The sequence below is a fragment of the Charadrius vociferus genome, unplaced genomic scaffold, assembly GCF_000708025.1.
Source record: "Charadrius vociferus isolate BGI_N301 unplaced genomic scaffold, ASM70802v2 scaffold262, whole genome shotgun sequence".
Taxonomy (NCBI): Eukaryota; Metazoa; Chordata; class Aves; order Charadriiformes; family Charadriidae; genus Charadrius; species Charadrius vociferus.
The window spans coordinates 1,883,391-1,904,518 of record NW_009647218.1 but is presented as its reverse complement, the minus strand read 5'-3'; the positions used below and the strand labels follow the sequence as shown (position 1 = coordinate 1,904,518).

Sequence of the window (21,128 nt, the reverse complement as noted above, 5' to 3'; positions counted from 1 at the left end):
GCTATATTTCAGGCATTGGTGCCTACACAGTAAATCTAAGCAATACACAAGAGCTCAAATCTCCCTGCATACGTGAAGCTCCTGGATGATGCACTCTTGCCCTGCACTGTGAGATCTTGAAATGATTACTCTTTGTTACGTTTTTCTATAGTGGTATTTGAAGTACTTCAGAGTAAGACCATATAACTTGCTTTTTAGAATCTGTAGAGAAGAAAATCTACTGAAAATTAGAATTCTACCACTCTTAAAAGAGAGATCAGAAATTGCACAGTCTAACAAGTCTTTAAGGCGTGAGGCAGAGGGATGTAAAACAGTAGAAAGAAGTTGGATTGAAAAGGACAAGGGTCACAGCAACAGAGTTTTACATTTACTTAGCAAAGGCTTCCACGTAGCACAACCGAGCTGTACACCTGGACACAAAGCTGTTCACAGCTCTTCACACATATGAAGCTGTTCAAATATAGGTTCTCCTGGTGAATATTTTAAGCAGCGTTAGCATTCTGTGGCTCACTGAAGATGCAGCAGGTCTCCTTTGTGGGGCACTGCTAATACATATATACCCCTTTATTACCAAATAAGCAGAGTTTTCCTCATTCTGGGTTCATTTGTTATTTGTTTATTTTAGTAGTTGTGTCAGGCACTTTGAATTTTTTTTTTCCTAATAAAGAAAGACTAGGAAGGTATTTGTGATAGATATGGTGCAGTCCAGCAGTTGAAGTTCATTAATAATTGGAATGTTGCAGAGTATGAAGTAATGAATACTAATTACTCCTTTCATGTCTGACAGCACCCTGTGGACCAATACATCAGCCCAGACTTTAATTTGGTTCTGGTAATGGTTTCATCAATAGTACATTAATCCTGTGTTTGAAAAGATATACAGTTGAACCTGACCCACACAGTAGATACCACTGTCATAAAATGGCCACATACTGACAACAACTGGATAATTACAAATAATTAAATCCACTGAGCTTCAGACAATCCTAATTTTAAGTAAAATATATCTTATCATATCAATCGACAGAAAGCATAGCAAGGGAGATTTATCAACTTGTACTCCTTCCAAAGCAAATTTAGTAGCCTGCGTATTAGAGAAGTTGCTGATCTGTGAAGCAGCTTCATAAAAGTATCATCTCTCCCCTTCCTTGTTTACCAAGATGGTTCTTGTGTTGGACTCTCGGATGTTCTGTAACACCAGCTTCCGGTATCGTTACTGAATGAAGCCTGCAAAAGAAATTCTCAGCTTCAGAAAACTTCAAATATATGTGTAAATTTACGTTTTCCTCAAAACATGGGTGATTATAGGGCAAATTACAGGTACTTGTTATCTCTGAAAATCAGACTTCTTGCTTACATGCCTTAGTATCTATTTAGAAGCCTAACAAGTTTTAGGTGTTCAAGTTTGGATATTTTTTTAAATTTAATTTTGGAGCTGCAAAGCTGCTCAGTGGGTCTTTATACACTTTAAACTGTGATCTCATGTTCAAAATGGCTCTAAAATCCTACAATTTTATTAAATATTTTAGGATATTTGCTTTAAGAAGAGGGAGAAAAGACAAAAAAGAATCAAATAATTTCAAAAATATATCAGTTGTAGTACATAGCTTTATGGAAGCATGAAAGGCACAAGAAAAAAATGTAAGTAAAATTTGGGTGCAACTTACTAGCAATGTATGCAAAAATGATTCAAAATGCACATACCTAGGTTTTCTGGAGCAGATAAATCAAGGCATAAAAGTAAACATGTGCCAATTCTATACAGTGTTGGGGTTTGGCCATCGCCTGCTATAAGAGGAGTGATGCTATTGAATAGGTTTGGTATGGATAGGCTTTAATATTTGAGTTGTATCTGTGTGTTTCCTGTCCTGTCTCCCCAGCACCGCTGTTTTGGAGATGACTGGATATAAGCATTAACTATAATAGATCAATGTCATTTTGAATCATAGGAGGGAAGATAGAGGAATAAATTTATTGTTCATAAGGCCCCTATTTGCATTGACATGAGCTGTTACACCTGCTCAAATCCTTTGCACATTCACAAAGTGGTAGTCATGTCTCTTCACTCGCAAGATTAGGTTATTACAAGATTCTTTAAGATGTCTTGAAATTTGATTTATGTGCAAATGTAGCTTGTATGAACAAGTTTCCATTCTTATGAGGCATGACTATTATTCATGAAGCAGCAAGACAATTCACTCGTTTTCTCCACAGGGAGAAGCTTTCCTCGCCTTGAACGTCTCGCCAGCTGTGCAACTTCAAGGCAGCGCTTTTCCCACTGAACTAGTTTGACCAACTTGCACAGTTTGCCTACTGAGATTGCCTAGTAACAGCTCCATTCTGCACTTGTTTTCACCTGATTTATTCAACTTCATTCTCTACATTACTTGGAGTTTGCAAGTCAGTTCCAGAAGCTTTTAATTTTAAGCAGCAGGAACTGAAAGAAGGCTCCTTTGGAAAAATGTGTTTATCCCTTTTTCTTCACACTGAAAAATATTGTTTCCCTTTCCTTTCTTGTCCAAAAATTTATCACTTCTTTTCATTCTTGCTGAGCTGATCCAAAACATTTAGCTATAGGAAGCTATCCTGCTTTCTGCCGTTTAAAGTCACCGTGTGTTTTGGAGAACATCTGCCTGTAAAGGCACGCTTCTTAATTTTGAGTTGCATGAAAATAGCTGCTAAGAATCCCCTTTTGAATCCTTTAATCTACTTCATTTCAAGATCTGCGAGAATTTCAGTGGGAAAAAACTAGTTGGAAAACAATCTCTTTTTGATTTACTTTGTATGTTCTTAAATAACAGGGAGCTGGAGCTCACATGAAAGATGCTCTGTCTGTTCCTGGGTAGACTGGTGCATTAATTCAGTCTGTTCTATCTGCCTCTGCTGGTGGAACAGGAGATTATGAAGAAAAAAATAACCAAAAGTAGAACTTGTCTTTAGTAATTTCTTTGGTGATTTTTTTTTTTTCCGCTATGCCCCCTATTGTGGACTTACATAAATAGTGCCTATATCTGCTACATTTCTTCAGAGTCCAGAACTAACCTCTAAACAGACATATTTCATTGAAAAAAATGAAGCAATTCTACTGGGTTTCCCCACCTCTGTGTTTATCGTTGTTGCTTATACTCCTTGAACTGTGTGAGAGCAATAACAAAACATTTATTTTTCCCAGATCTGTAATTAACAGAAAACCTAGAATAGCTGCAGTAATAAAACCCACTGAGTCATTATGTAGTTTTTGCCTTTCATAGATTGTAATCACAGAAATTGCTAATTTATTGCCTCTGTGAATTGAGAACCCATAAAGTAAGTACTTGAATCCAGAACTCTAAAGCTTCTTGTATCGCCACGTAGATTTTCTGAAATATAGTGTGACTCCCTTAGCAAAGGTTTTTCCACTGACAGAGCAAACTGAAGAAGTTATCTTTTGTCAGAGCTTTACTTCTGTCTTTTGTCTCTGTGTGTGTGTGTATTGAAAGCAGAACAAAATTACTCTCTCAGTATCAAGCTCTAGTGTTTTTGTTCTCTCCAGCCACTTTCGAAGGTCGTGGAGAAACCACAGTATCAGAATGGAAACCCATGTTGCAGAACTGAAAGGTGAATTCAGCTCCACCTGAGGGAGGTTATGTTATCTGAAGGACGTGACGATGTGGCTAAAGTATTTCACTGTTATACAAGCATAAGGCAGGAAAGCTCATCTCCAGTGCTTTGCATGGCGGTAGTATACAACATACACCTCTGATGTTGAGTTTTGTAGAGTTTCCTTGCACCAGACACATTTTGTTATTTTTAGGAATTCGCTTGCAGTATATCATGAGTGACTGTCTTTTCTTTCTGATCCTTGGTGAAATGCAGAAAGGCTTTCAGCACAGCACTTCTTTAAGCCTACATCTTCCGGCTAATGGGATGTCAAAGGCAGGGAAGGATGTTAAGAGCTGAAATATACATCCCTGATTCTGGCAATGCCCTATGATATCCTCAAAAGAAAGTGGTGTTAAAATTTGTACAGAACAGTCGGTGTTTTATTTATGTTCTGATGTGACTTTCATGAATTGCATTTCAATGGATTAGTGTCTATATCGCTTTGAAGATTGATTTGACTTAAAAAATGTCAATTTGAATTTTGTGAAAAGGGTTTCTGTCTACCTATGTTCTATTGTATAAATGTTCTACAGACTTTTTTTTTTTTAAACAGAATTTTGTTACTAGTGTTTGGATCTCCTTTCTTGGCAGAGAACATTCAAAGCCATTGCTGTGCAGAAAATATTGTACTTGTGCTAGTGTGTGGCAGGCGATGGCTGAAGATCGGCACACTGCTCACTGTGCAAGTTGATGACACAAAGTTGTCTCACACCAGACCAGATGCACAGCACGCACTCCGGTCTCTAAGCAGTCTTTCCATTTTTTTTCAGTGTTGTTGCATAGAAGTAGGAAGGTAAACTTTATGTTGCCTCACTGCTGGGCTCCAAAACGGTACTTCAGCAGCGGTAGTGTTGCTGTACGGGACAGGCTGGCACCTCTCGCTGAAGGCAAGGGGTGAGGAAATGACACCTCTTCATTAAGGGATCTTATTCAATGAAAGAAAGGTAAACCTACTACACCTCATTCTTTCACCCAGCAAATAATAGATTTGGAACAAAACATTTAGTAGGTAACCTTAAATTTTTATTTATTTTTTTTTGTCATTTCAGTCATCAGCTCTTCCCTCTCCTCTGGTCACTATCAGTTTGGTATAAATATACGTATCCACGTAGTTTTTTAGGATTTAGTGCTAAGCTATTTCAAAAGATGGAAAAGTGAACTATATTTAAGGAAATGATTGTAAGAACCGACAGCTATCTCATTAAGAGTTGTTTGAAAACTTTCCTAAGTTTGTGGTAAGTAATAAAGTAATAGAGATAGAAGTTTACCCCTAAGCCACAGACTCTTTAGTACAGCAGTGAGTAATCCACTGGTGTCTGCTGCATATGGAAATGAAACTGCCAATTGAGAAATGCTCTGTGTATTCTTCATATGATTTTATTGTGTTCAGTCATCCTCAGTTTGTTTCTTAAGCTGCAGGCACCTAAAGTCTGGTTTGTATCCATTTCCTAAGCTGCCAAGATCATGCAGTACCCATCTTTTTCAATCTAGGATATTTATGATTTTTTAATTCAGCAAGGTCCCCATTCTCGTGCATTTTATTCCTTTCCAGATATATCAAGATTGAAGACAAGGAATTCAACAAGAATTTCCGTCTCATCCTTCACACTAAGCTGGCTAACCCTCAGTACAAGCCAGAACTGCAGGCTCAGACCACCCTCATTAATTTCACTGTCACCAGGGATGGGCTGGAAGAGCAGCTGTTGGCTGAGGTTGTTAGTGCTGAAAGGCCGGACTTAGAAAAACGTAAGGTAAAGGCTATCTTTTGATCTGTCCGTTGCCCCTTCTGAGATTTTAAGGCTTCATTAATATGCCTGTTTGAATCTGCTGTACAGTAATTGTTAGTAACCCATCTATTAGAAAAGTTTTAAGGGTCAGATTCTGGAAAGTGCAGCAAGTGCGTCTACTGATTTGCTCAAATCTGTACTCCCAGAGGGCTGGGTATGACAAAAAGCTCTGCTAGAAAGGAAATTTATTGTGATCTTGTTTCCACACTTCTTTTTTCTACTTGGTTTGCTTTGTGCATTGCATTTAATTTACAGTGCGGGATTAAAGCCCTCTGCAGTGCTTTGTGCTTCAGTGATCTTGAGCCAATAAATGTAAATAAAATTTCATGCCAGTCCATAAGAGGATATGATGGCACTGTTAGGACCTAGGGCATTTGGTTAATAAATCATAATTTATTCCTGCACAGATGCAGTTCTGTGGCTGCTGCACTCATACCAATGTATGGTAACTTATGAAGAAAAACACTTTTATAGCTGGTTACAAAAAGGGCTTTGAGCAGACTGTGATCCATGAGCTAAAAAATGAAAAAATACTTAGGGGTGTGAAATGAATAAGAAGAATACTTCCTATTTCTCTAGTGTGTCTTTCAAGTATTCCCATGTAATTTACTAACTTCATCCGCAAAGATTTGCTGCACCTCTTTGAAGTACTGCTGCTTCATGCGAGGGCAAACTGGGTCAGAGAGTTTAATTACCCCGTGAAGAATGAAAGCGATATACTCGGGAACACAATCTGAAAACAGCTGGCCATTTTCCTCTGCATCTGCACATCGCTCCACATGGGGCTGTATGCTTACAAAGCCTGTATCACCTAGGGGTTTTTTGATGCGAGGGTCAGATTCTGATGGAGAGCCCCCCGTAAAACTAGCCAAGCTCCATCCCTGTCAGAAGGTCAGTGCGGCAGAGCAGACTACAACCATGCTTTCCCCCACTGCTTGCTGGCCAAGTGGGGTCCTGCAGCCTTGTGTTGGTTTTCTCAGCTGCCACGTAGATTATCACTTGCCATCTCTGGCAAGATCCCAGTCCTTTTGTGTCCTATGAAGAGGAAGGAGGCTAGGAGAAAGAGAAAGTTCTGGTCTGTGGTGACCCTGGCCTTCTCACTTTGGGTGTCCCAGAACCTTAGTTCTAGTGTACTGGGACAGAAGATGAACTGTCTCTTTCAGAAATTAAATTAAATCAACTGATGTAATTAAACAGAAAATACAGCTCACAAATGCTGTAAAACAGTCTTTCTTGCTGTCGTCTTTGAAATGCAGTGTTTTCGCTCCCTCTGCTAGTCAGCCCTGGCCAAGCAGCAGAGCTGTTTCGGGATCGAGCTCAGGCGGCTGGAGGATGCCGTGCTGCTCAGCCTGTCGGCTGCCCGGGGCAGCTTCTTAGGCAACGGTGAACTTGCAGAGAAATGCGAATCAACAAAAAGTCAACCGCAGCAGAAATACAGCGCAAGGTTAAAAAAACAAACAAACAAAAAAAGGAACTACTTTTAACAGCTTCAAGTCACCCGTAAAATGTGTATTATTAATTGGTTTTATTCAAACATTTCAGTGAGCTAGGAATAGTCAAATTCCTGTCTGTCCAGCAAGGACTGTCCACCCACATATTCACAGTTTCATATCTATGGTATGTAGCTGTCACATACTCAGGGGTTTTTTTTTGTTTTGACTTAGGTGCTTGAGTTAGTACTCATAAAAGAAAAAAAATATAAGCATGAAATATTAACAACTGTATTTATATATAATTGCCATGTTTTCACTGGTGAACAGGCATATTGCTGCAGAGAAGAGTCATTCCCTAATGTTTGCCTAAGATAAGAAGCTTGCTTACCTTAAATATTTGCTACTGTCTGAAATAAAGTCAGTTTTCTAGAGTATATCCATATTCTTTTTTGTATGGATAGGAATGTTTTGGTAATTGCCTGGGATATCACGGCACATTAAAAAATACATGAGACAACTGTCATCCTATAGATAGCTGAAGCCAAAGAAAATGAAGCTCGTGACAAGAGAGCATTAAAGACCAACAGCCATAAGAGCGTCCATTCTTCACTTTGTTAGTAACAGCCTGGGCAGCAGCAACCCTGTCTACCGGTGTTCACTGAAGGTAAAAATTTATCTCGCTGATTTGGTTTCAAAGTGCAAGGAGCAGAATTCTGCCTCCAGCAGTGATGCCCGATATATATCAGTTATTACTTGTACCAGATGTTTACATTTGCAGGGCTGCGTGTCTGAGATAGGAGAACACGATGTGGTCTCCCACTGGTCCCCAGCACGATGCATTCCCATGGGTCTCGTTGTTGACTGTCTCCATTCTGATGGTGTTTTCTGACTGTGCTTGTACAGTTCACCTTCCTTTTGTTAAGCCATCCCACAGGGTCAGGTAGGAAGAGTTTTGAGCGATTCTGTATAAACGATTCACTGTAGCAAATCTAACAAATGATCTAATGCTATGAGGAAGGGAGATCACCCACTGCGAAATTACCACCTTTCTTACGTGAGAGGTTCTGCCTGCTGAGTTAAACGAGGAAGCAGAAGAGTATTGCTGTTTGCAGCCCTCACGCCTGGTTTGCTGAAAGTTTCCTCAAAAGCCTCTTGACAGCAGTGCCTTGCATTTTAGACTGCTTAGGCCAGCTCTTCTTAGAAACCTGCAGTCAGAAACTGATTATCTTATGAACAGAAAAGCAGAAAATCAGAATTCAAATAAATAAAAATAATTGTACTTATTTTCAGGCCTTCAATGCAGTCTTCCACAACGCAATGAAGCAGGCTGAAAAATCAGGGGATATTCAGTGTCGTATCTCTAACCTGACAGAAGCTGTCACATAGTCAACCTTTCTTTTCCCAAGATAAAGACCTTTTGAAAAGGATAAGCTCATTTTCCTGGCCCAAACAGATTTTCAGGTGAGGAAAAATTTTCAGATTGGTGATGCTGATACTTACTGAATTTGCTCTTTCTTCACTAGAAGGTGATGCCTCTGCCCAAACAAGTTATCTTGTTACCTTGTGGCTGTGCCATTTCTCACCCAGTGTGCCTGCTGCCTCAATATCAATAATAATTGCAGAAATTCCAAAGATGCTTTTATGTAATTCTTTTCATTTCAATTGCTCCAATGGCTTTATGAAGCTACGCTGTGGATAAACAGCATGACTTAGCTGCTTGTGGTTGGATAATTAGGGTTGAAATTGATGTGGCATGTAAAGTAAGAATTCACTAAATAATACATATCCATATCATATTCAGGCTGTTATTCTCCCTTTTAATTTCAGCATCTGTATGCCCTGGAAAAAATTGGGGCTCAGTTGTACTGGGTGTCAGGTTTTGCCCTGAAGAGCTTGATCCAAAAGAGACTGTATCACAGAGGTGGTCAGTAACAGAGGTAGGAATTAAACTAGAAACCAACAATTTGGAAAGAAGGTAAAAAATTATAAATTGAGGAATCTGACTTGAGTGGGGATAGGAGAAATGAAATCACTCTACACAGTGTATAAATGGGAGTAAAAATGTCTGGAAGAGAAAGGAGAAAAAAGAGGAGAAAGAAAACTGGTGATGATTTCTCTGCAGATGGATTTATTCATATCAGCCAGGTTTCTAGCACTGTTGCTTAACTTTTGTCTTTTTTTTGGTAGCAGTGGTACTGGGATGGGTCATGAAGAATGGAAATCTGTACAGCAACTGAAAAAATAAGCTCAATCGCTACTACAGAACAGACGGAAACCATAGTAAAGGGCACAATAAACTTCTGATTTGTTAACTACATTTTTAGATGGAAAGAGGGCGGGCTTTAATAGAGGAAGAAAGATGTATTTATATCACAAATGAGAGAGAATATATGGTATCGTGGCAAAGGTGTCTTTTTTTCCCCCCACTATATGTCATTAAAGCGATAAAAGAACTAGAAAAACCCCTCGTAGAGCCTGAGGAGTTTTCCTCAGTATACATACAGCTCATGTGCCAGAACTGATTCAGTGTAAAACAACACCTCAAAAACCCCCAAACAAAAACTGACAACAAAAACCACTCAGGATTTGCAAATTTCCCAAAGGTTTGTGACGGCTTGCAGTCTGAAGAGGGCTTAGAATGGTGATGGAAACAGCTGTGCACTATTTGTTCTTCTCTCTATCTTCCAAGACGTAAAAAGGATACATAGGGATAATTAGATGGAATTCAGAAATCTACACTTTTTCAGTAGTACTAGTATGAAATAATTTGTGGCCAAGTTTATCTAAGGTTAACTTCAGTGTGCGAGACTTACTTTTTTATGTGTGTTTATGTTCCCACAAGCTAAAGTAAAATAACTGCTGTTTTCAGTTAGCTCATCTTAAAACTTGGGTGAATTTGTCTTTCAGTACATAGATGTATTATATATATCATATGTATAATATATATATATAGTATATATATTATATATAAAAATTATATGTATACACAAATGAAGTTATTTTTTCTGCAAAAAGTTTTCACCAACACATTGTATTTGGTTTTCGTGGTGTCTTTTTTAACAGGTAAAGGAAAGTGCAGGTCTGTCTTTGTAGAAGGGGTTTTGAAAAAATTAGTCACACCCTTTAGTGACTAATATCTAAGAATATCATTCCATTTGCAATAGATTTCAAATAAATATTTAAAAATATCATTAAAACAAGATGTAAATTCCTATATCAGTTTCAAAAAATGCAGCCATAGGAATTCTTGTCGTTTTGAGCTCCCTACTCAGTAGTATTACTGTTTGAGCAGTGCATACTTTAAGGCAGCAGTGGCTCTGAAGAAAATCTGATGACCTTTTTCAATTTTGTATGCTGTTAAGATTCTTCTAAGAAGTAAAGAGATAGACTCCATGAATTGGATTTCCTTCTTCGATTCAGAGTTGAACACACAAGAGTCCTGTTGACTTCTTAACTACTCAGTCATGGAGTGCCATTAGGGTAGGCTGGGAAAATTGCTTTTCATAAATCTTTTTTTATGTTATTTCTGGAGGCATGATACAACTAGACAATTTCAGATGAAGTCATACATTCCAACGTAATTTTTAGTAGAACTAGTGATGCTTTCAAAGACTTGTCGTCTTTGCTTTTTGAGTGTGTTTTTTTGTACACATCATGTACTGTGCTTTGTGAGGAAATTCTGTTTTACGCTAGTTCGTCCAGTCCCCTAAAAATACAATCTTGGTCTTCATCAATACTGACCAAAGTAAACTCTTATAAAGAATATTATTTGTGTGTGTGTGTGTGTATATGTAATTTAGTTAGGATTTTAAGGTAGGTCCTGAGTCCTCTGTAATTGGTCAAACTATGTTTTTTTACATACTCCCAAAAATATCAGTATTTGTCTTCCCATTTCAATCTTCATGCAGAATGTACATCATCTGTATTTATGCTTCTGTATTTGGTGTGCTTCCAGGCTGTGGCAGTGATGGATGTGTTCAGGGGGTTAGATAAAGATATTGAAAGATCCACCAAGAGGTGGAAGAAGTGGGTGGCCTCAGAATTCCAGAAAAGGAAAAGGCCCCCCAGGAATGGACAAACAAAAGCTCTCTTCAGAAACTAATCATATGGAGGGCACTCCGTCTGGACAAAAAGCCGTAGGCTCCTAGGTATGAAATCTGAGGGTATGTCTTGCGGGGCAAGTTTGTGTGAGGGTGGCTTGGTTTTTATATGTCAGCACAGGGAAAACTCAGATCTTAAGAGGCAACCAAATAACTTATAAAACTGGGTCATCAACCAGAATTTGAAATCAATAGCTGTGGTTCTTCCCAGTCTAGTCTGCTGGTGAAGAGTTTATGAGGAGGTAGTGTGGTGAGACATGAGTCATGGCATATTTGGACATCTGTGCTTGTGGTTTCTTTTAGATTGCATATGGGTACCGGGAGGAGAGTGCTAATTAATAAATGGAAATATAGTAAGCTATGCTGTTAATAGCTGAAAGTGTATTTCTTAGTGTTAGTTCTCATTATGGTATTAAGGCTGGTAGCTAACCCCATGGGATGACAATTTTTCAGGTCTCCCTTCTTTAAAATTCTGCAGTACCAAAAAAGATTCAGTTGTGGATACTTACCAATCTTCTCCCAACTGTTTTCTGGTTGTACTGTTTTGATCTTTTGGTCCCAAGTGATGGTCTTATAGACGTGATCCTCCACACCCCGCCATCACAGCTTTTACCCATTTACACGCCTTCTGAGAATGCAGGTTTTGTGTCCTGGGTGTTTATTCTGCCCAGCTGCCCTGGCTTTACATGACAGCATTGCCTTCATATGGCTTCTTGGATTCAGTTATTGAAGAGGTCCTTTTCATTCAGAAGTTGCTGTTTTCTGTCACACAGTCCCTATCCCACAGAGAAATGGGAATGATCATCTTCTATCTTACTTGACCACCTGCCTTCCTTCTTGCCTTCAGTGCACTTCCCTGATAATTTCTTTGATGAAATCACTGTTAGACCATTGCTGTCGGCTGCTCAAGTCTGAGAATGATGCAGGCTTGAAGCTTGTATCAGGGAACATTTTTGGTGTTTAGTGCATGTTTCTTCTTATGTATAGGAACTTTGTGGATGAAAAGCTTGGCTCAAGATATGCAGAAAACACAAGGATGGATTTAGCAAAATCCTGTAAGACAACAGTCGAGCCGATCCTCTGTTTTTCATGCTGTCTCCCGGAGTAGACCCACTTGAAGATATTGGGACACCAGGTAAGCCTCTTACTTGCTTCTGGTGCAAGGACCACTCAACTGTCCTCCTATTAAAGAAAGAAAAATTGAGCTCAAAAGTGAAATGGAGCATACATGGCTAGAAATGTAGATAAATCCATATACGGTTATACGCTTGTGTGTATGTGTCCATACACACATACTTGTACGGGTGTATTTTTACCAAACAGAATGAAGCCTTGTGGAATCATCTGTCACTACGATGGAGTATGCATTACTATGGGAAAGTTGGGCACGGTTGGTTTTCAGCAGAAGATTCTAAAGTTTCTTCCACCCCCACCATATTCACGGTAAATGGGGTGGATGAAAAGTGTAAGGCCATAAGCACTACAGTATGAAGAAATTTTTAGACCGAGCATTCCTCTGCTTGGCATAATGCAGGTTTCCTTTGTACTGTTTTCTACCTTTTGACTAGATGAGGGCCAGAGGGCAATTTTCTCCATGCTCATGTAATCTTGTGCCCCCTGTGACTAAATAATGGTCATTATACAAACTATATTCAATTGTATAGGGCTCTGTGGCTTTATACTTAGGATTACTATTCCCCACAGACAATAGTGAGAATACCAGGTTAATACAGCTGTGACCTCACTGTGCTCAATTTAAACTCAGGCCTCACAAGGTGAGATGCTTGTGCATTTACCCACTGAACCAATCAGTTAAAAAACTGATGTGATATCTACCACATGTTGCTCCCTTTTTCATAAGGGAATTGCTCTGTACCCCCTGTAAGAGTTTCTAAAGCTCAGTAACAATGCCGAGCATCTATCAAAATGTCAAAAGGTTCATTATCTTAAAACCAAGGGAACAGATTTCCGCAGGCTTTTTCTAATACCAGCAATAAGGCCACTGTTGAGAGCTCGCAATTTTGCTGTTGAAATTGTAAGGGTTTAGTGAAGTGCTTCAGAAGAAGTAATATGCATTGCACAAGTGATAGTGAAATTAATGGGGGCATTATCATTCTTTTTCCTTTCTGCTCTGCTAATTTTCCTATCTCCTCCCCTTCTGTCAATCACCCTTCCCCAATTATTTCTTTTACAGGCAAAAAGCTTGGGTTCACTATAGACTCTGGAAGATTTCATAACATCTCTCGAGGACAAGGGCAGGAGATGGTTGCAGAGGAGGCGCTCAAGAAGACTGCCAGACATGGCCATTGGGTTCTTTTCCAAGTGAGTGTCAAACAGCCCCTCTGATGGGGACTGTCTCCTCAGCTGGAGGGATATTCCCAGAACACAAACAAAATAGGCAGTGGATTACAACAGAAGTTTTGTTAATAATCTAATTTTGCTAATAATCTTGTTTCTTTTTGCTTTTGATGGTAACAGGATAAACATCATATAAATAGAGCGTATGTCATGTTTTGCTGAACACTGTCCTCACCGTCCCAGGAGGAACGAGATAAATGAGAAAGCCTCTAGTGGGTAGGTAGGACTGCGCTCAGGCATACGCTTTCCCCGCGTAATTAAGAGCTCCTGTTCCATTCAGTGGGCCATAATGGAGACTTTCATGAAATGGGTCTGACTCCCCCTTGGGAAGCTGTATAATTATCCCTGCAGTGCTGCTCTTCTGAGATAGCAGCCGCAGCTTCGGCCAGCGTTGTATGGACCGAGAACCCACTCGGCAGCGGACAAAAAGATCTGCGCAACGTCCTGGCGAGCTGCGGTTCCCGCCACAATAACGGGATGGACAGGAGCACTGCAATTGTTCGTGCTACTGAATGAAGGTACTCCCCTCCCACCATTTTGTGCTAGATAACCAATGGATGTTTGTAGCAGCCCCTTTGCCCTGAAGCCAAACAAGAAACGCACCTTCCAGGCTTTGGTATTAAAAAGGTGATGGGGACGGGGTGATTCCCTCCTCTTCTGGTTTTAACCTCAGCAACCTTTGTCTGTCAACCAGGTTGCCTGCAAGAAATGAAGAGATGGGCTAGACTCAGTGTTGTCTGCCGGCTGAAATAAAATCACTGTGGGATCAGTGAGCGGCCTTGGTGTGCTCGGCACTGTGCAAACGGGCACAAACTGACCCCTTCATCAACAGTGAAATTGGAAGAATTCTTTAACCAGGTTTCACACGAGTAAGCCAGTCACGCTGGTCTGAAAATAACCCCGCTTTTCTGCTAGAGAGTATAGAAATGTTGTTGTGAAGGAAAGAGGAGAGTTGGTTTTCAGGGGAATTTCAGAGTGCTCAGCTGCTCTGGGGGCAGGGCGAAAAAAATGGGGAGATGGCAGAGGCCCTAAATCAGCGGTGTTGTGTGTCTGAAGCCACAGGGATAAATGGGGAACATCTGAGAGGCTTCTGGTGTTACAGACCTGCTCCATTTTCCAGCCCGATATGCCTGGCTTCTGAGGGAGAAGGGAGGTGACGACTTTGCTGTGAAGATTTTTGATAGTGAAGGATTGGGGAAAGTCCAAAAGGAGACTATATAAAGATGTTGGAGCAAATCCCAAATGGTGCTAAGCAGGCTAGAGCTAGTGGGATTTGGATGTACTCAGTGCTTCTCAAGCTTCAGTCTTCTGGGTCTTGGCCCAAAATCCTTATATCTTTATGTTTAAAAAAAAAATCCTGGAGCAAAAAGATGTAGTATTTTACTATGAATGTTGTTGGAGGATAGGGGGTGTACAATCAGATATTAAAAAAAAAACAACCACCCAACCCCGCTATTCTGACTGACCTGGAAAATACTTCAAAAATTGCTTTGGGTTCAAATCCAGCAAAACCAGTTGGCACAGTGGTTGGTAAACTGGCAGAAGAAAGACTGACTTCAAATTTCTCAGTGACAGGTTTAACTCTTCTGTCACTCTGATTTCTCAAACTCAGACATCTGATACATCGAATGGTTTTTTTGTTATTATATTAAGGCTTGAATCACTTCCACTTTTCAGTGGATGGATGTAGCCTATACGAAAATGCAGGCGCCGCCAGGCAGCTACCACGTAATGCGATGTGAAAGTCTCCCTCTCTTTCCATTCCCCTATTCCTTTTTCTGCGTGTCAAGGGACAATTTGGGAATAACCCCTCAGTGGGCCTCATGATAAAGCGATGCAGCAGCCAGAGTGTGACTGACATGTCATATTCCTTGGCTGGCGTATGGAGTTGTAATTCCTCGTGCACTGCACAGAGATGGAAGCCAGTGTAATCAGCAGGTTCTGGCCCACGAATGAAGACCTAAAGAGAAGCTGCACGTCTGAGCTGTGATTTGAGTTGAAATACTAGTACTGTAACCAAAAAAAGTGGAGTGTGGGCTAACGGAGGGGTGAAGACAGCTGTAGCAGCCACATTTTAAGCATTTCTTTTGATATTCCCATATTTGACCAGTAGGTGCTTTGGAGGCAGATACTTTTCCATTATAACTCACTTCTCTGATCCACTGTCTTCATATATTTAAGAACCTTAAAGACTATTAGGCTCTGAAGTGGTACGAAACATGTTTTTTAAGTAGCAGGATAGCTGTAAACATTTTTCTTTGCCTAGAACTTCTTCAGTCTTGCTCCTGGTATGCATTGCACATGTTTTGTCTTAGGTCCCAGTTCTACAGGGAACTTTCACAGCTTTTCCCGGCTTCCTGATCCCCCCTAGCCTTTCCCAGTTTCTGCTGAGTTATCCTTCTCTTTACACATGGTAACACCCACACCCCCAGATCCCTTAACCTTGAGTTTGTAATATTTTCATTAGCTTCAGAATCAAGGCCTGAAACTTTAGAGGCTAATGGTGAAACCATATACCTGTTATTTCAACATATATCAAGAAATGGCAGTAGCTAAGAATCTTCAAATTCATTCTTTGTATTATCAATTTATTTAATAATAAAATAAAGCTTTGAATTAAGTAACATAAATATTTTCCATGATAAAGCCACAATAACGATGTCTAAAGGATGACAAATTTATTTGTTTTCCCACAATAACCGTATTGGCTGTTTTTCAACAGATTTTCATCTTGTAGCCAAGTGGCTAGGAACCTTGGAAAAACTCCTTGAGCAATACAGTGAAGAAAGCCATCCTGATTTCCATGTCATTATCAGTGCTGAACCAGCTCCACCCCCAGAAGAACACTTCATTCCTCAAGGAACACTAGAAAACTCGATTAAACTTACCAGCGAACCTTCTGCAGGGATGCTGACTAATTTGCATGCTGCGCTCTACAGTTTTGACCAGGTAAAAAGCAAGATATACTCTTTTTGTTTTTCTCCCCCCCTCCCCCCCCCCCCCTCCATATTTTTTTTTATTGCCCTTGCGCTCAATAGCAACTATCACTCTCTTTGGAAGAAAGTAGCAAGTTTCAAAGACAGGTTTTCCCCTCCTAATTATAATATAATTTGATTTAAGGAAAACAGTACCATTATAGAACTCTATAGCTCTCCAGAATTTCAAGCCTGTTCCTCCTTAAATGTTTTTTTTTTTTCCCCCCCCCCCCCCCCCCCCCCCCATTCATTTGTTTTAGTTAATCCTTCCGCTGTCGGGAGAAGTGGTAACATTGATGGCAGCTTTGTAGGAGACCAGAACTTTGGGATCTTTGTACTTCCAAACTAACCCGACAGCTGCAGGGTACCAGCTCTCTGTGCCTGCGCTGCTTTTGTGTGTCCCATCCATGTTGGGCAGGAGAAAATGCGTGACAATAATGCATGCATTTGTATTAGTAGATGTAGACACGCATAGGTGTGCTTACAAAAATAGAAAGAAGTGCATTTATCGCACCGGCTTTACCCAGTGGTGCAGTCTTATGAAAAAAACCTGTCCATGCTCTAAAGTCAGAGCTCTTTCATTCAATGGTACTCGCGAACTTTGCTCAGCTCCAAACCTGGTTTGACCATGTCCATTCTCCCACGGAGTGGGTTTATGTACCCAGATGTTCAGGCAATGGCTGACTACCTTGTGTATGAATTCCTGGAGTTAGGCATAAGGAAAGGAATGAATGAGCAAGGGTTACATGCTGTTTGTTGGGGGTTTTTTTGTCTTTTGCTCTTACCCTATGTGAGGTCCTGCAGAGCTGCTTGGTGGGTGGGGAGAAAGAAGCAGGAGAAAGAAGACATGAAAATGTGGAGGACAGGGATGTGACTGGACGTGCGTAGCCTCCTTCAATCCAGATCCCTGGAGTTATCCCAGCCTGTTACCCTGAGGAACTTGTAGATAGATCTTCAAGCTCAGTGCAAGTCAGCTTCCCTGCAGCTGTGAAAGCACTGGAGCAAATCAAAGATTCGTGTCAGCAAAGCAGACCCTGATAAAGGCAACCATAACTGTACACTTTAGCCTTCCAGCAGTGTATTAGCGTGTATTTATTTGAGCACAGGACACGTGAAGGCAGAGCTTGGATGCGAAAAGGGTAAGAGTTTCTTTTAAAGGCAACTCTGCTAAGCAATGCCTAGAAAAAAAGAGCCGTGCACTAAAAGAGCCGTGTCGAAGCTACTTTGGCTACAAATGGACTGATTTTGATGGTATGAGGTGATTCAGAAAGATACACGGTTTAGTGGTGGGCTTGTCAGTGTTAGGTTAATGATTGGACTAGATGATCTTACAGGTCTTTTCCAATCTAGGAGATGCTGTGATTCTGTGAAAGGAAGAATCACTGTGGTTTTGTAGCTAAACAGACAAGTATTAATGCAGCATTTTTTTTTCTTTTTTTTATAACATTATTATAATATTTTTACTAAAAAGATAGACAAAGTTTTTAATAAAGGCAATTCATATGCATTGTTGTCCCACTTCAGGCTGTGTTCAGTATAAGAAATATATATATGTATTTTAATTAGCTAATTTCTCAGTTCAGTACCTTAGAAAACTCTCTTTTCTCCCCCATTACTTTGAGCCATGGCTGTTTGTGGCTTACTACAAATTCCTGTACATACTAATAATATGGTTATTTTAATTTTGGGGGGAGAAAAAAAAAAGAATTGTAATAAGAAAATCAAACTATACCTAATCCAGGTGGAATAAATTTCATTTTTTGTGGTTTTCTTCAGGGTAGAAGATTGTGTTCTGTTTTTCCTGGTTAAACTCAGGATTCTGACTTAAGGAGGGTTTTCTTCCAGACATAAAATCCTTCACCTCTGCTCAGACTTTGCTACCTGTTGTTCGGCTCAGGATGACCTATTTCCTTTTGACAGCGAAGAGCTTATCCCTCTAAAGTTCCTTCTACACATCCATGTTTTTATGGGTATCAAAAGTCATTTTGTTATGTCAATTACTTCTTAAACTGAAAGATAGAGTATAGAAAACTTGCAGAGAACCGAGAATGGATCTCTGCAGTTTTTATAGGAAAATGGCAAATAGTTTTACTCAGTAATTTAAAGAGCAGCTGAAGCCCAGCACAGCATCCCATTTTGCGGAGATTCTTTACTAACGCTATAAACAAAAGAGGCAAAAGAAAAATGATTAAACTTCACTTTCAAACATGACTCTAGGAAACAGTGTAAAATTTGAAGGAACAGTATAATTTTTAATAAATGTTAAACTGGCAAATTTTCTACTTAGGATAAAGTCTATGGGTGATTTATGCTGAGAAACTATAGCGGTTATTTGAGTAATATCTATAGAGTTCTAGTTAAAGCCTCTATTTTTATTGGTTTCAGTAGCACAACAGTTCTCTTTCCTCGGGGACATTTGGAAATAAAAAGGTAACCATCAACACTTTTGCTTGTTACTGCAAGAACTGCTGCCTGATAGTCACTGATCACGAAGAAACCTGTTTCTCACTCTCCTTCAAACTCCAGGCTTGCTAGTGCTGCCGTTCGGCAGCTGAGGCAGGCACAGCTATCGACAACACTGCCGGGTGTTAACTGGATAAATGTACTCCTTTTTTTCTCCATCGGGATACCCTTCAACTGTGTACCGGGGAAAGGGAATTTAAAGGCATCCTGTTTTCTCTGTGCTGTTTTCACACTTGTGCTGCTGGGAGACTGAAGTTTGGCCCTCAGGGCTGGGATGGAAGGTACCCCTTCAGTGCTAGAGATCTCCCCGTCTGCATCACTGTCCTCCACAACTATCTAGAGATCCACACGAAGGTAGGAAGTAGTGGTCAGGTAACCACACACCAAGGTCATTTCAACTCAATCAGCTGTTTATACTGAATAAGGGTGACTGTTATTTAGGTAGCTGGCATTCTACGATGCTGTTGCTGAGTATGAAAATAAACAAGATCAAAAGAGAGGGGTGGAGGGTGTTTGTGTGGTTTTTTTTTTTCTGGCAATGGATGCTTGAACTTTGTAATATAGGTCAAACCAGTTCCACATCAGTAGCTAAGGGGGGAAAAAAATGCCCTTCATTATGTTAACAAAAACAGTGGTTTACATGTGCATATATGCCAAATTCATTAGGCAGGTAATGAAGCATTTGCACAAATGTAATTACATACAGCAATTCTGACAGTTCATAACACTGCATTAATAATCACTACAATTAGTTCTGATGATGGAAGCAATTTACAGCACGTCACATGTATAAATAATGGTGCATTTCCTGCATGTGTCATTATTATGTATTAAGGATGCCACCTTGTTGTGACTTTCTCAGTAATGTTCCCCTTGAGTCAAAGTTAAGGGTAGATGAGTGATTTTATTTCTGAGCTACAGCATATTTCACACTTCTATAGTTTAAATACTCAGTTGAGGTCATTTGTTAAAGTTCTGTATATGAAATGCCTACATAAAAGCAATAATTATTTATTACTGAATGATATAGGATAGTACTGAATAGGTCCTCCCATTTTACTAATTTAAAGAAATTTAAGTTATTTATCAAGAAAAAAAGAGAAGGAAGTATCACCCCTTGATGATACGGTTTTCTCCATATCTCCCAACTTGTATTTACTCTTAGAAATTAATTTTCCTTTTTTCTTTTTAGCCCTACTGACCTTTATTTAGCTAATAGGACATGAAACTGTTTTTCCTTACTGTGGTACTCGGTGTCATAGTGAAATAATTGCTTAATTTTATAGTGATGATTTAATAATGCTTCCCATTTAGAAAACAAGTCTATAAAATCAGCTTATTCCAACCCTTAGTTTTCTTTGCTAATAAATCTTGCTGCTCTAAGCTCTGTTCTTTTCAAACCACAATTCGTAAGCTGGATAATTAATTTTGCTAATTAATGAGAGGGAGGGTTCTGATGGCAGGTAGGCTAGAAAGGTCTGTAAGAGTGAGAATTATTTCTTCTCTCCTCTTAGTAATATTGCTTATTGGCCCTTTTCATTGTATTGGTTAATGATTCATTACCCTCTGGCTTTAATGCAGATATTGAGGAGAGAAAAGAGAACATAGTTTTTTAAAATGTGACTTTGTTTGTATATATCCATGTATATGACTCGGGGTGTGTGTGTATGTGTGTGTGTGTGTATATAAAATCTCCCAATTGAGTATACTTTGGGGACAACTTTGTGTAAGACAATTAGGGATTGACCAGAAATCATAAACTGGGAAACTTGAGCTAGTTTATCAACTAGTGGAAATTGCCCGAACTCCATCATCACTTACACCAGTTTATGGTGCTCCCCTATGAGTATCTAATCTTCTCACATCTCAGCTTGACGTCACACATTTTCCCGATGTGAAGACGAACTCCTCCACACCAACCTCTGATAGTTCCACAGGTCTCCACAGGTGGAGTGCAGGATGCCTGATCCTGCCTCATCGTCCTGCTCTTCCCCTCCGCTTTCTGATCCCCACAGGCACATTCATGGAGCTGTCGTTCGATGTTGCGAGGGGGATGTGGACTCTGTCCTCACTGTATCCATCCACCTGAGCAATGGCTCAGTGGTTTTTTGAGTACAACAGCCCAGTTTTCTACAGAGTACAATGGCAATTATGCAAGCCTGACAGCCCAAAATATTTCTAATGCAAACCCTTCGGTTTTCTCATACTAGCAAAAATGTCCCTTTTATAGCACAAGCTTTGATTATCCCAGTGTAATCGATGCCCCAGAAGTGTGCAGCTGAATGAGCTTGTACTGAGTTAGAATATCGATACACTCTTCTAAAAGACAAAGGAAAAAGGCATTTCTTGAGATAAATATATATGAAATTA

At 39.8% G+C, this 21,128-nt stretch overlaps 1 protein-coding gene across 1 annotated transcript in view; it reads left to right on the top strand.

Moving 5' to 3' along the window:
* DNAH11 (dynein, axonemal, heavy chain 11) overlaps window positions 1-21,128 on the top strand; it is a 142,960-nt gene that overhangs the window by 108,615 nt on the left and 13,217 nt on the right. The window contains 16 exon segments of the mRNA XM_009879580.1: window positions 5,195-5,393; window positions 6,707-6,841; window positions 6,844-6,873; window positions 7,394-7,422; window positions 7,424-7,526; window positions 8,153-8,323; window positions 10,225-10,252; window positions 10,255-10,293; window positions 10,296-10,342; window positions 10,818-10,902; window positions 10,905-11,010; window positions 11,950-12,017; window positions 12,020-12,097; window positions 13,157-13,288; window positions 16,043-16,268; window positions 18,920-19,119. Coding sequence (XP_009877882.1) covers window positions 5,195-5,393; window positions 6,707-6,841; window positions 6,844-6,873; window positions 7,394-7,422; window positions 7,424-7,526; window positions 8,153-8,323; window positions 10,225-10,252; window positions 10,255-10,293; window positions 10,296-10,342; window positions 10,818-10,902; window positions 10,905-11,010; window positions 11,950-12,017; window positions 12,020-12,097; window positions 13,157-13,288; window positions 16,043-16,268; window positions 18,920-19,119 — 1,676 coding nt within the window.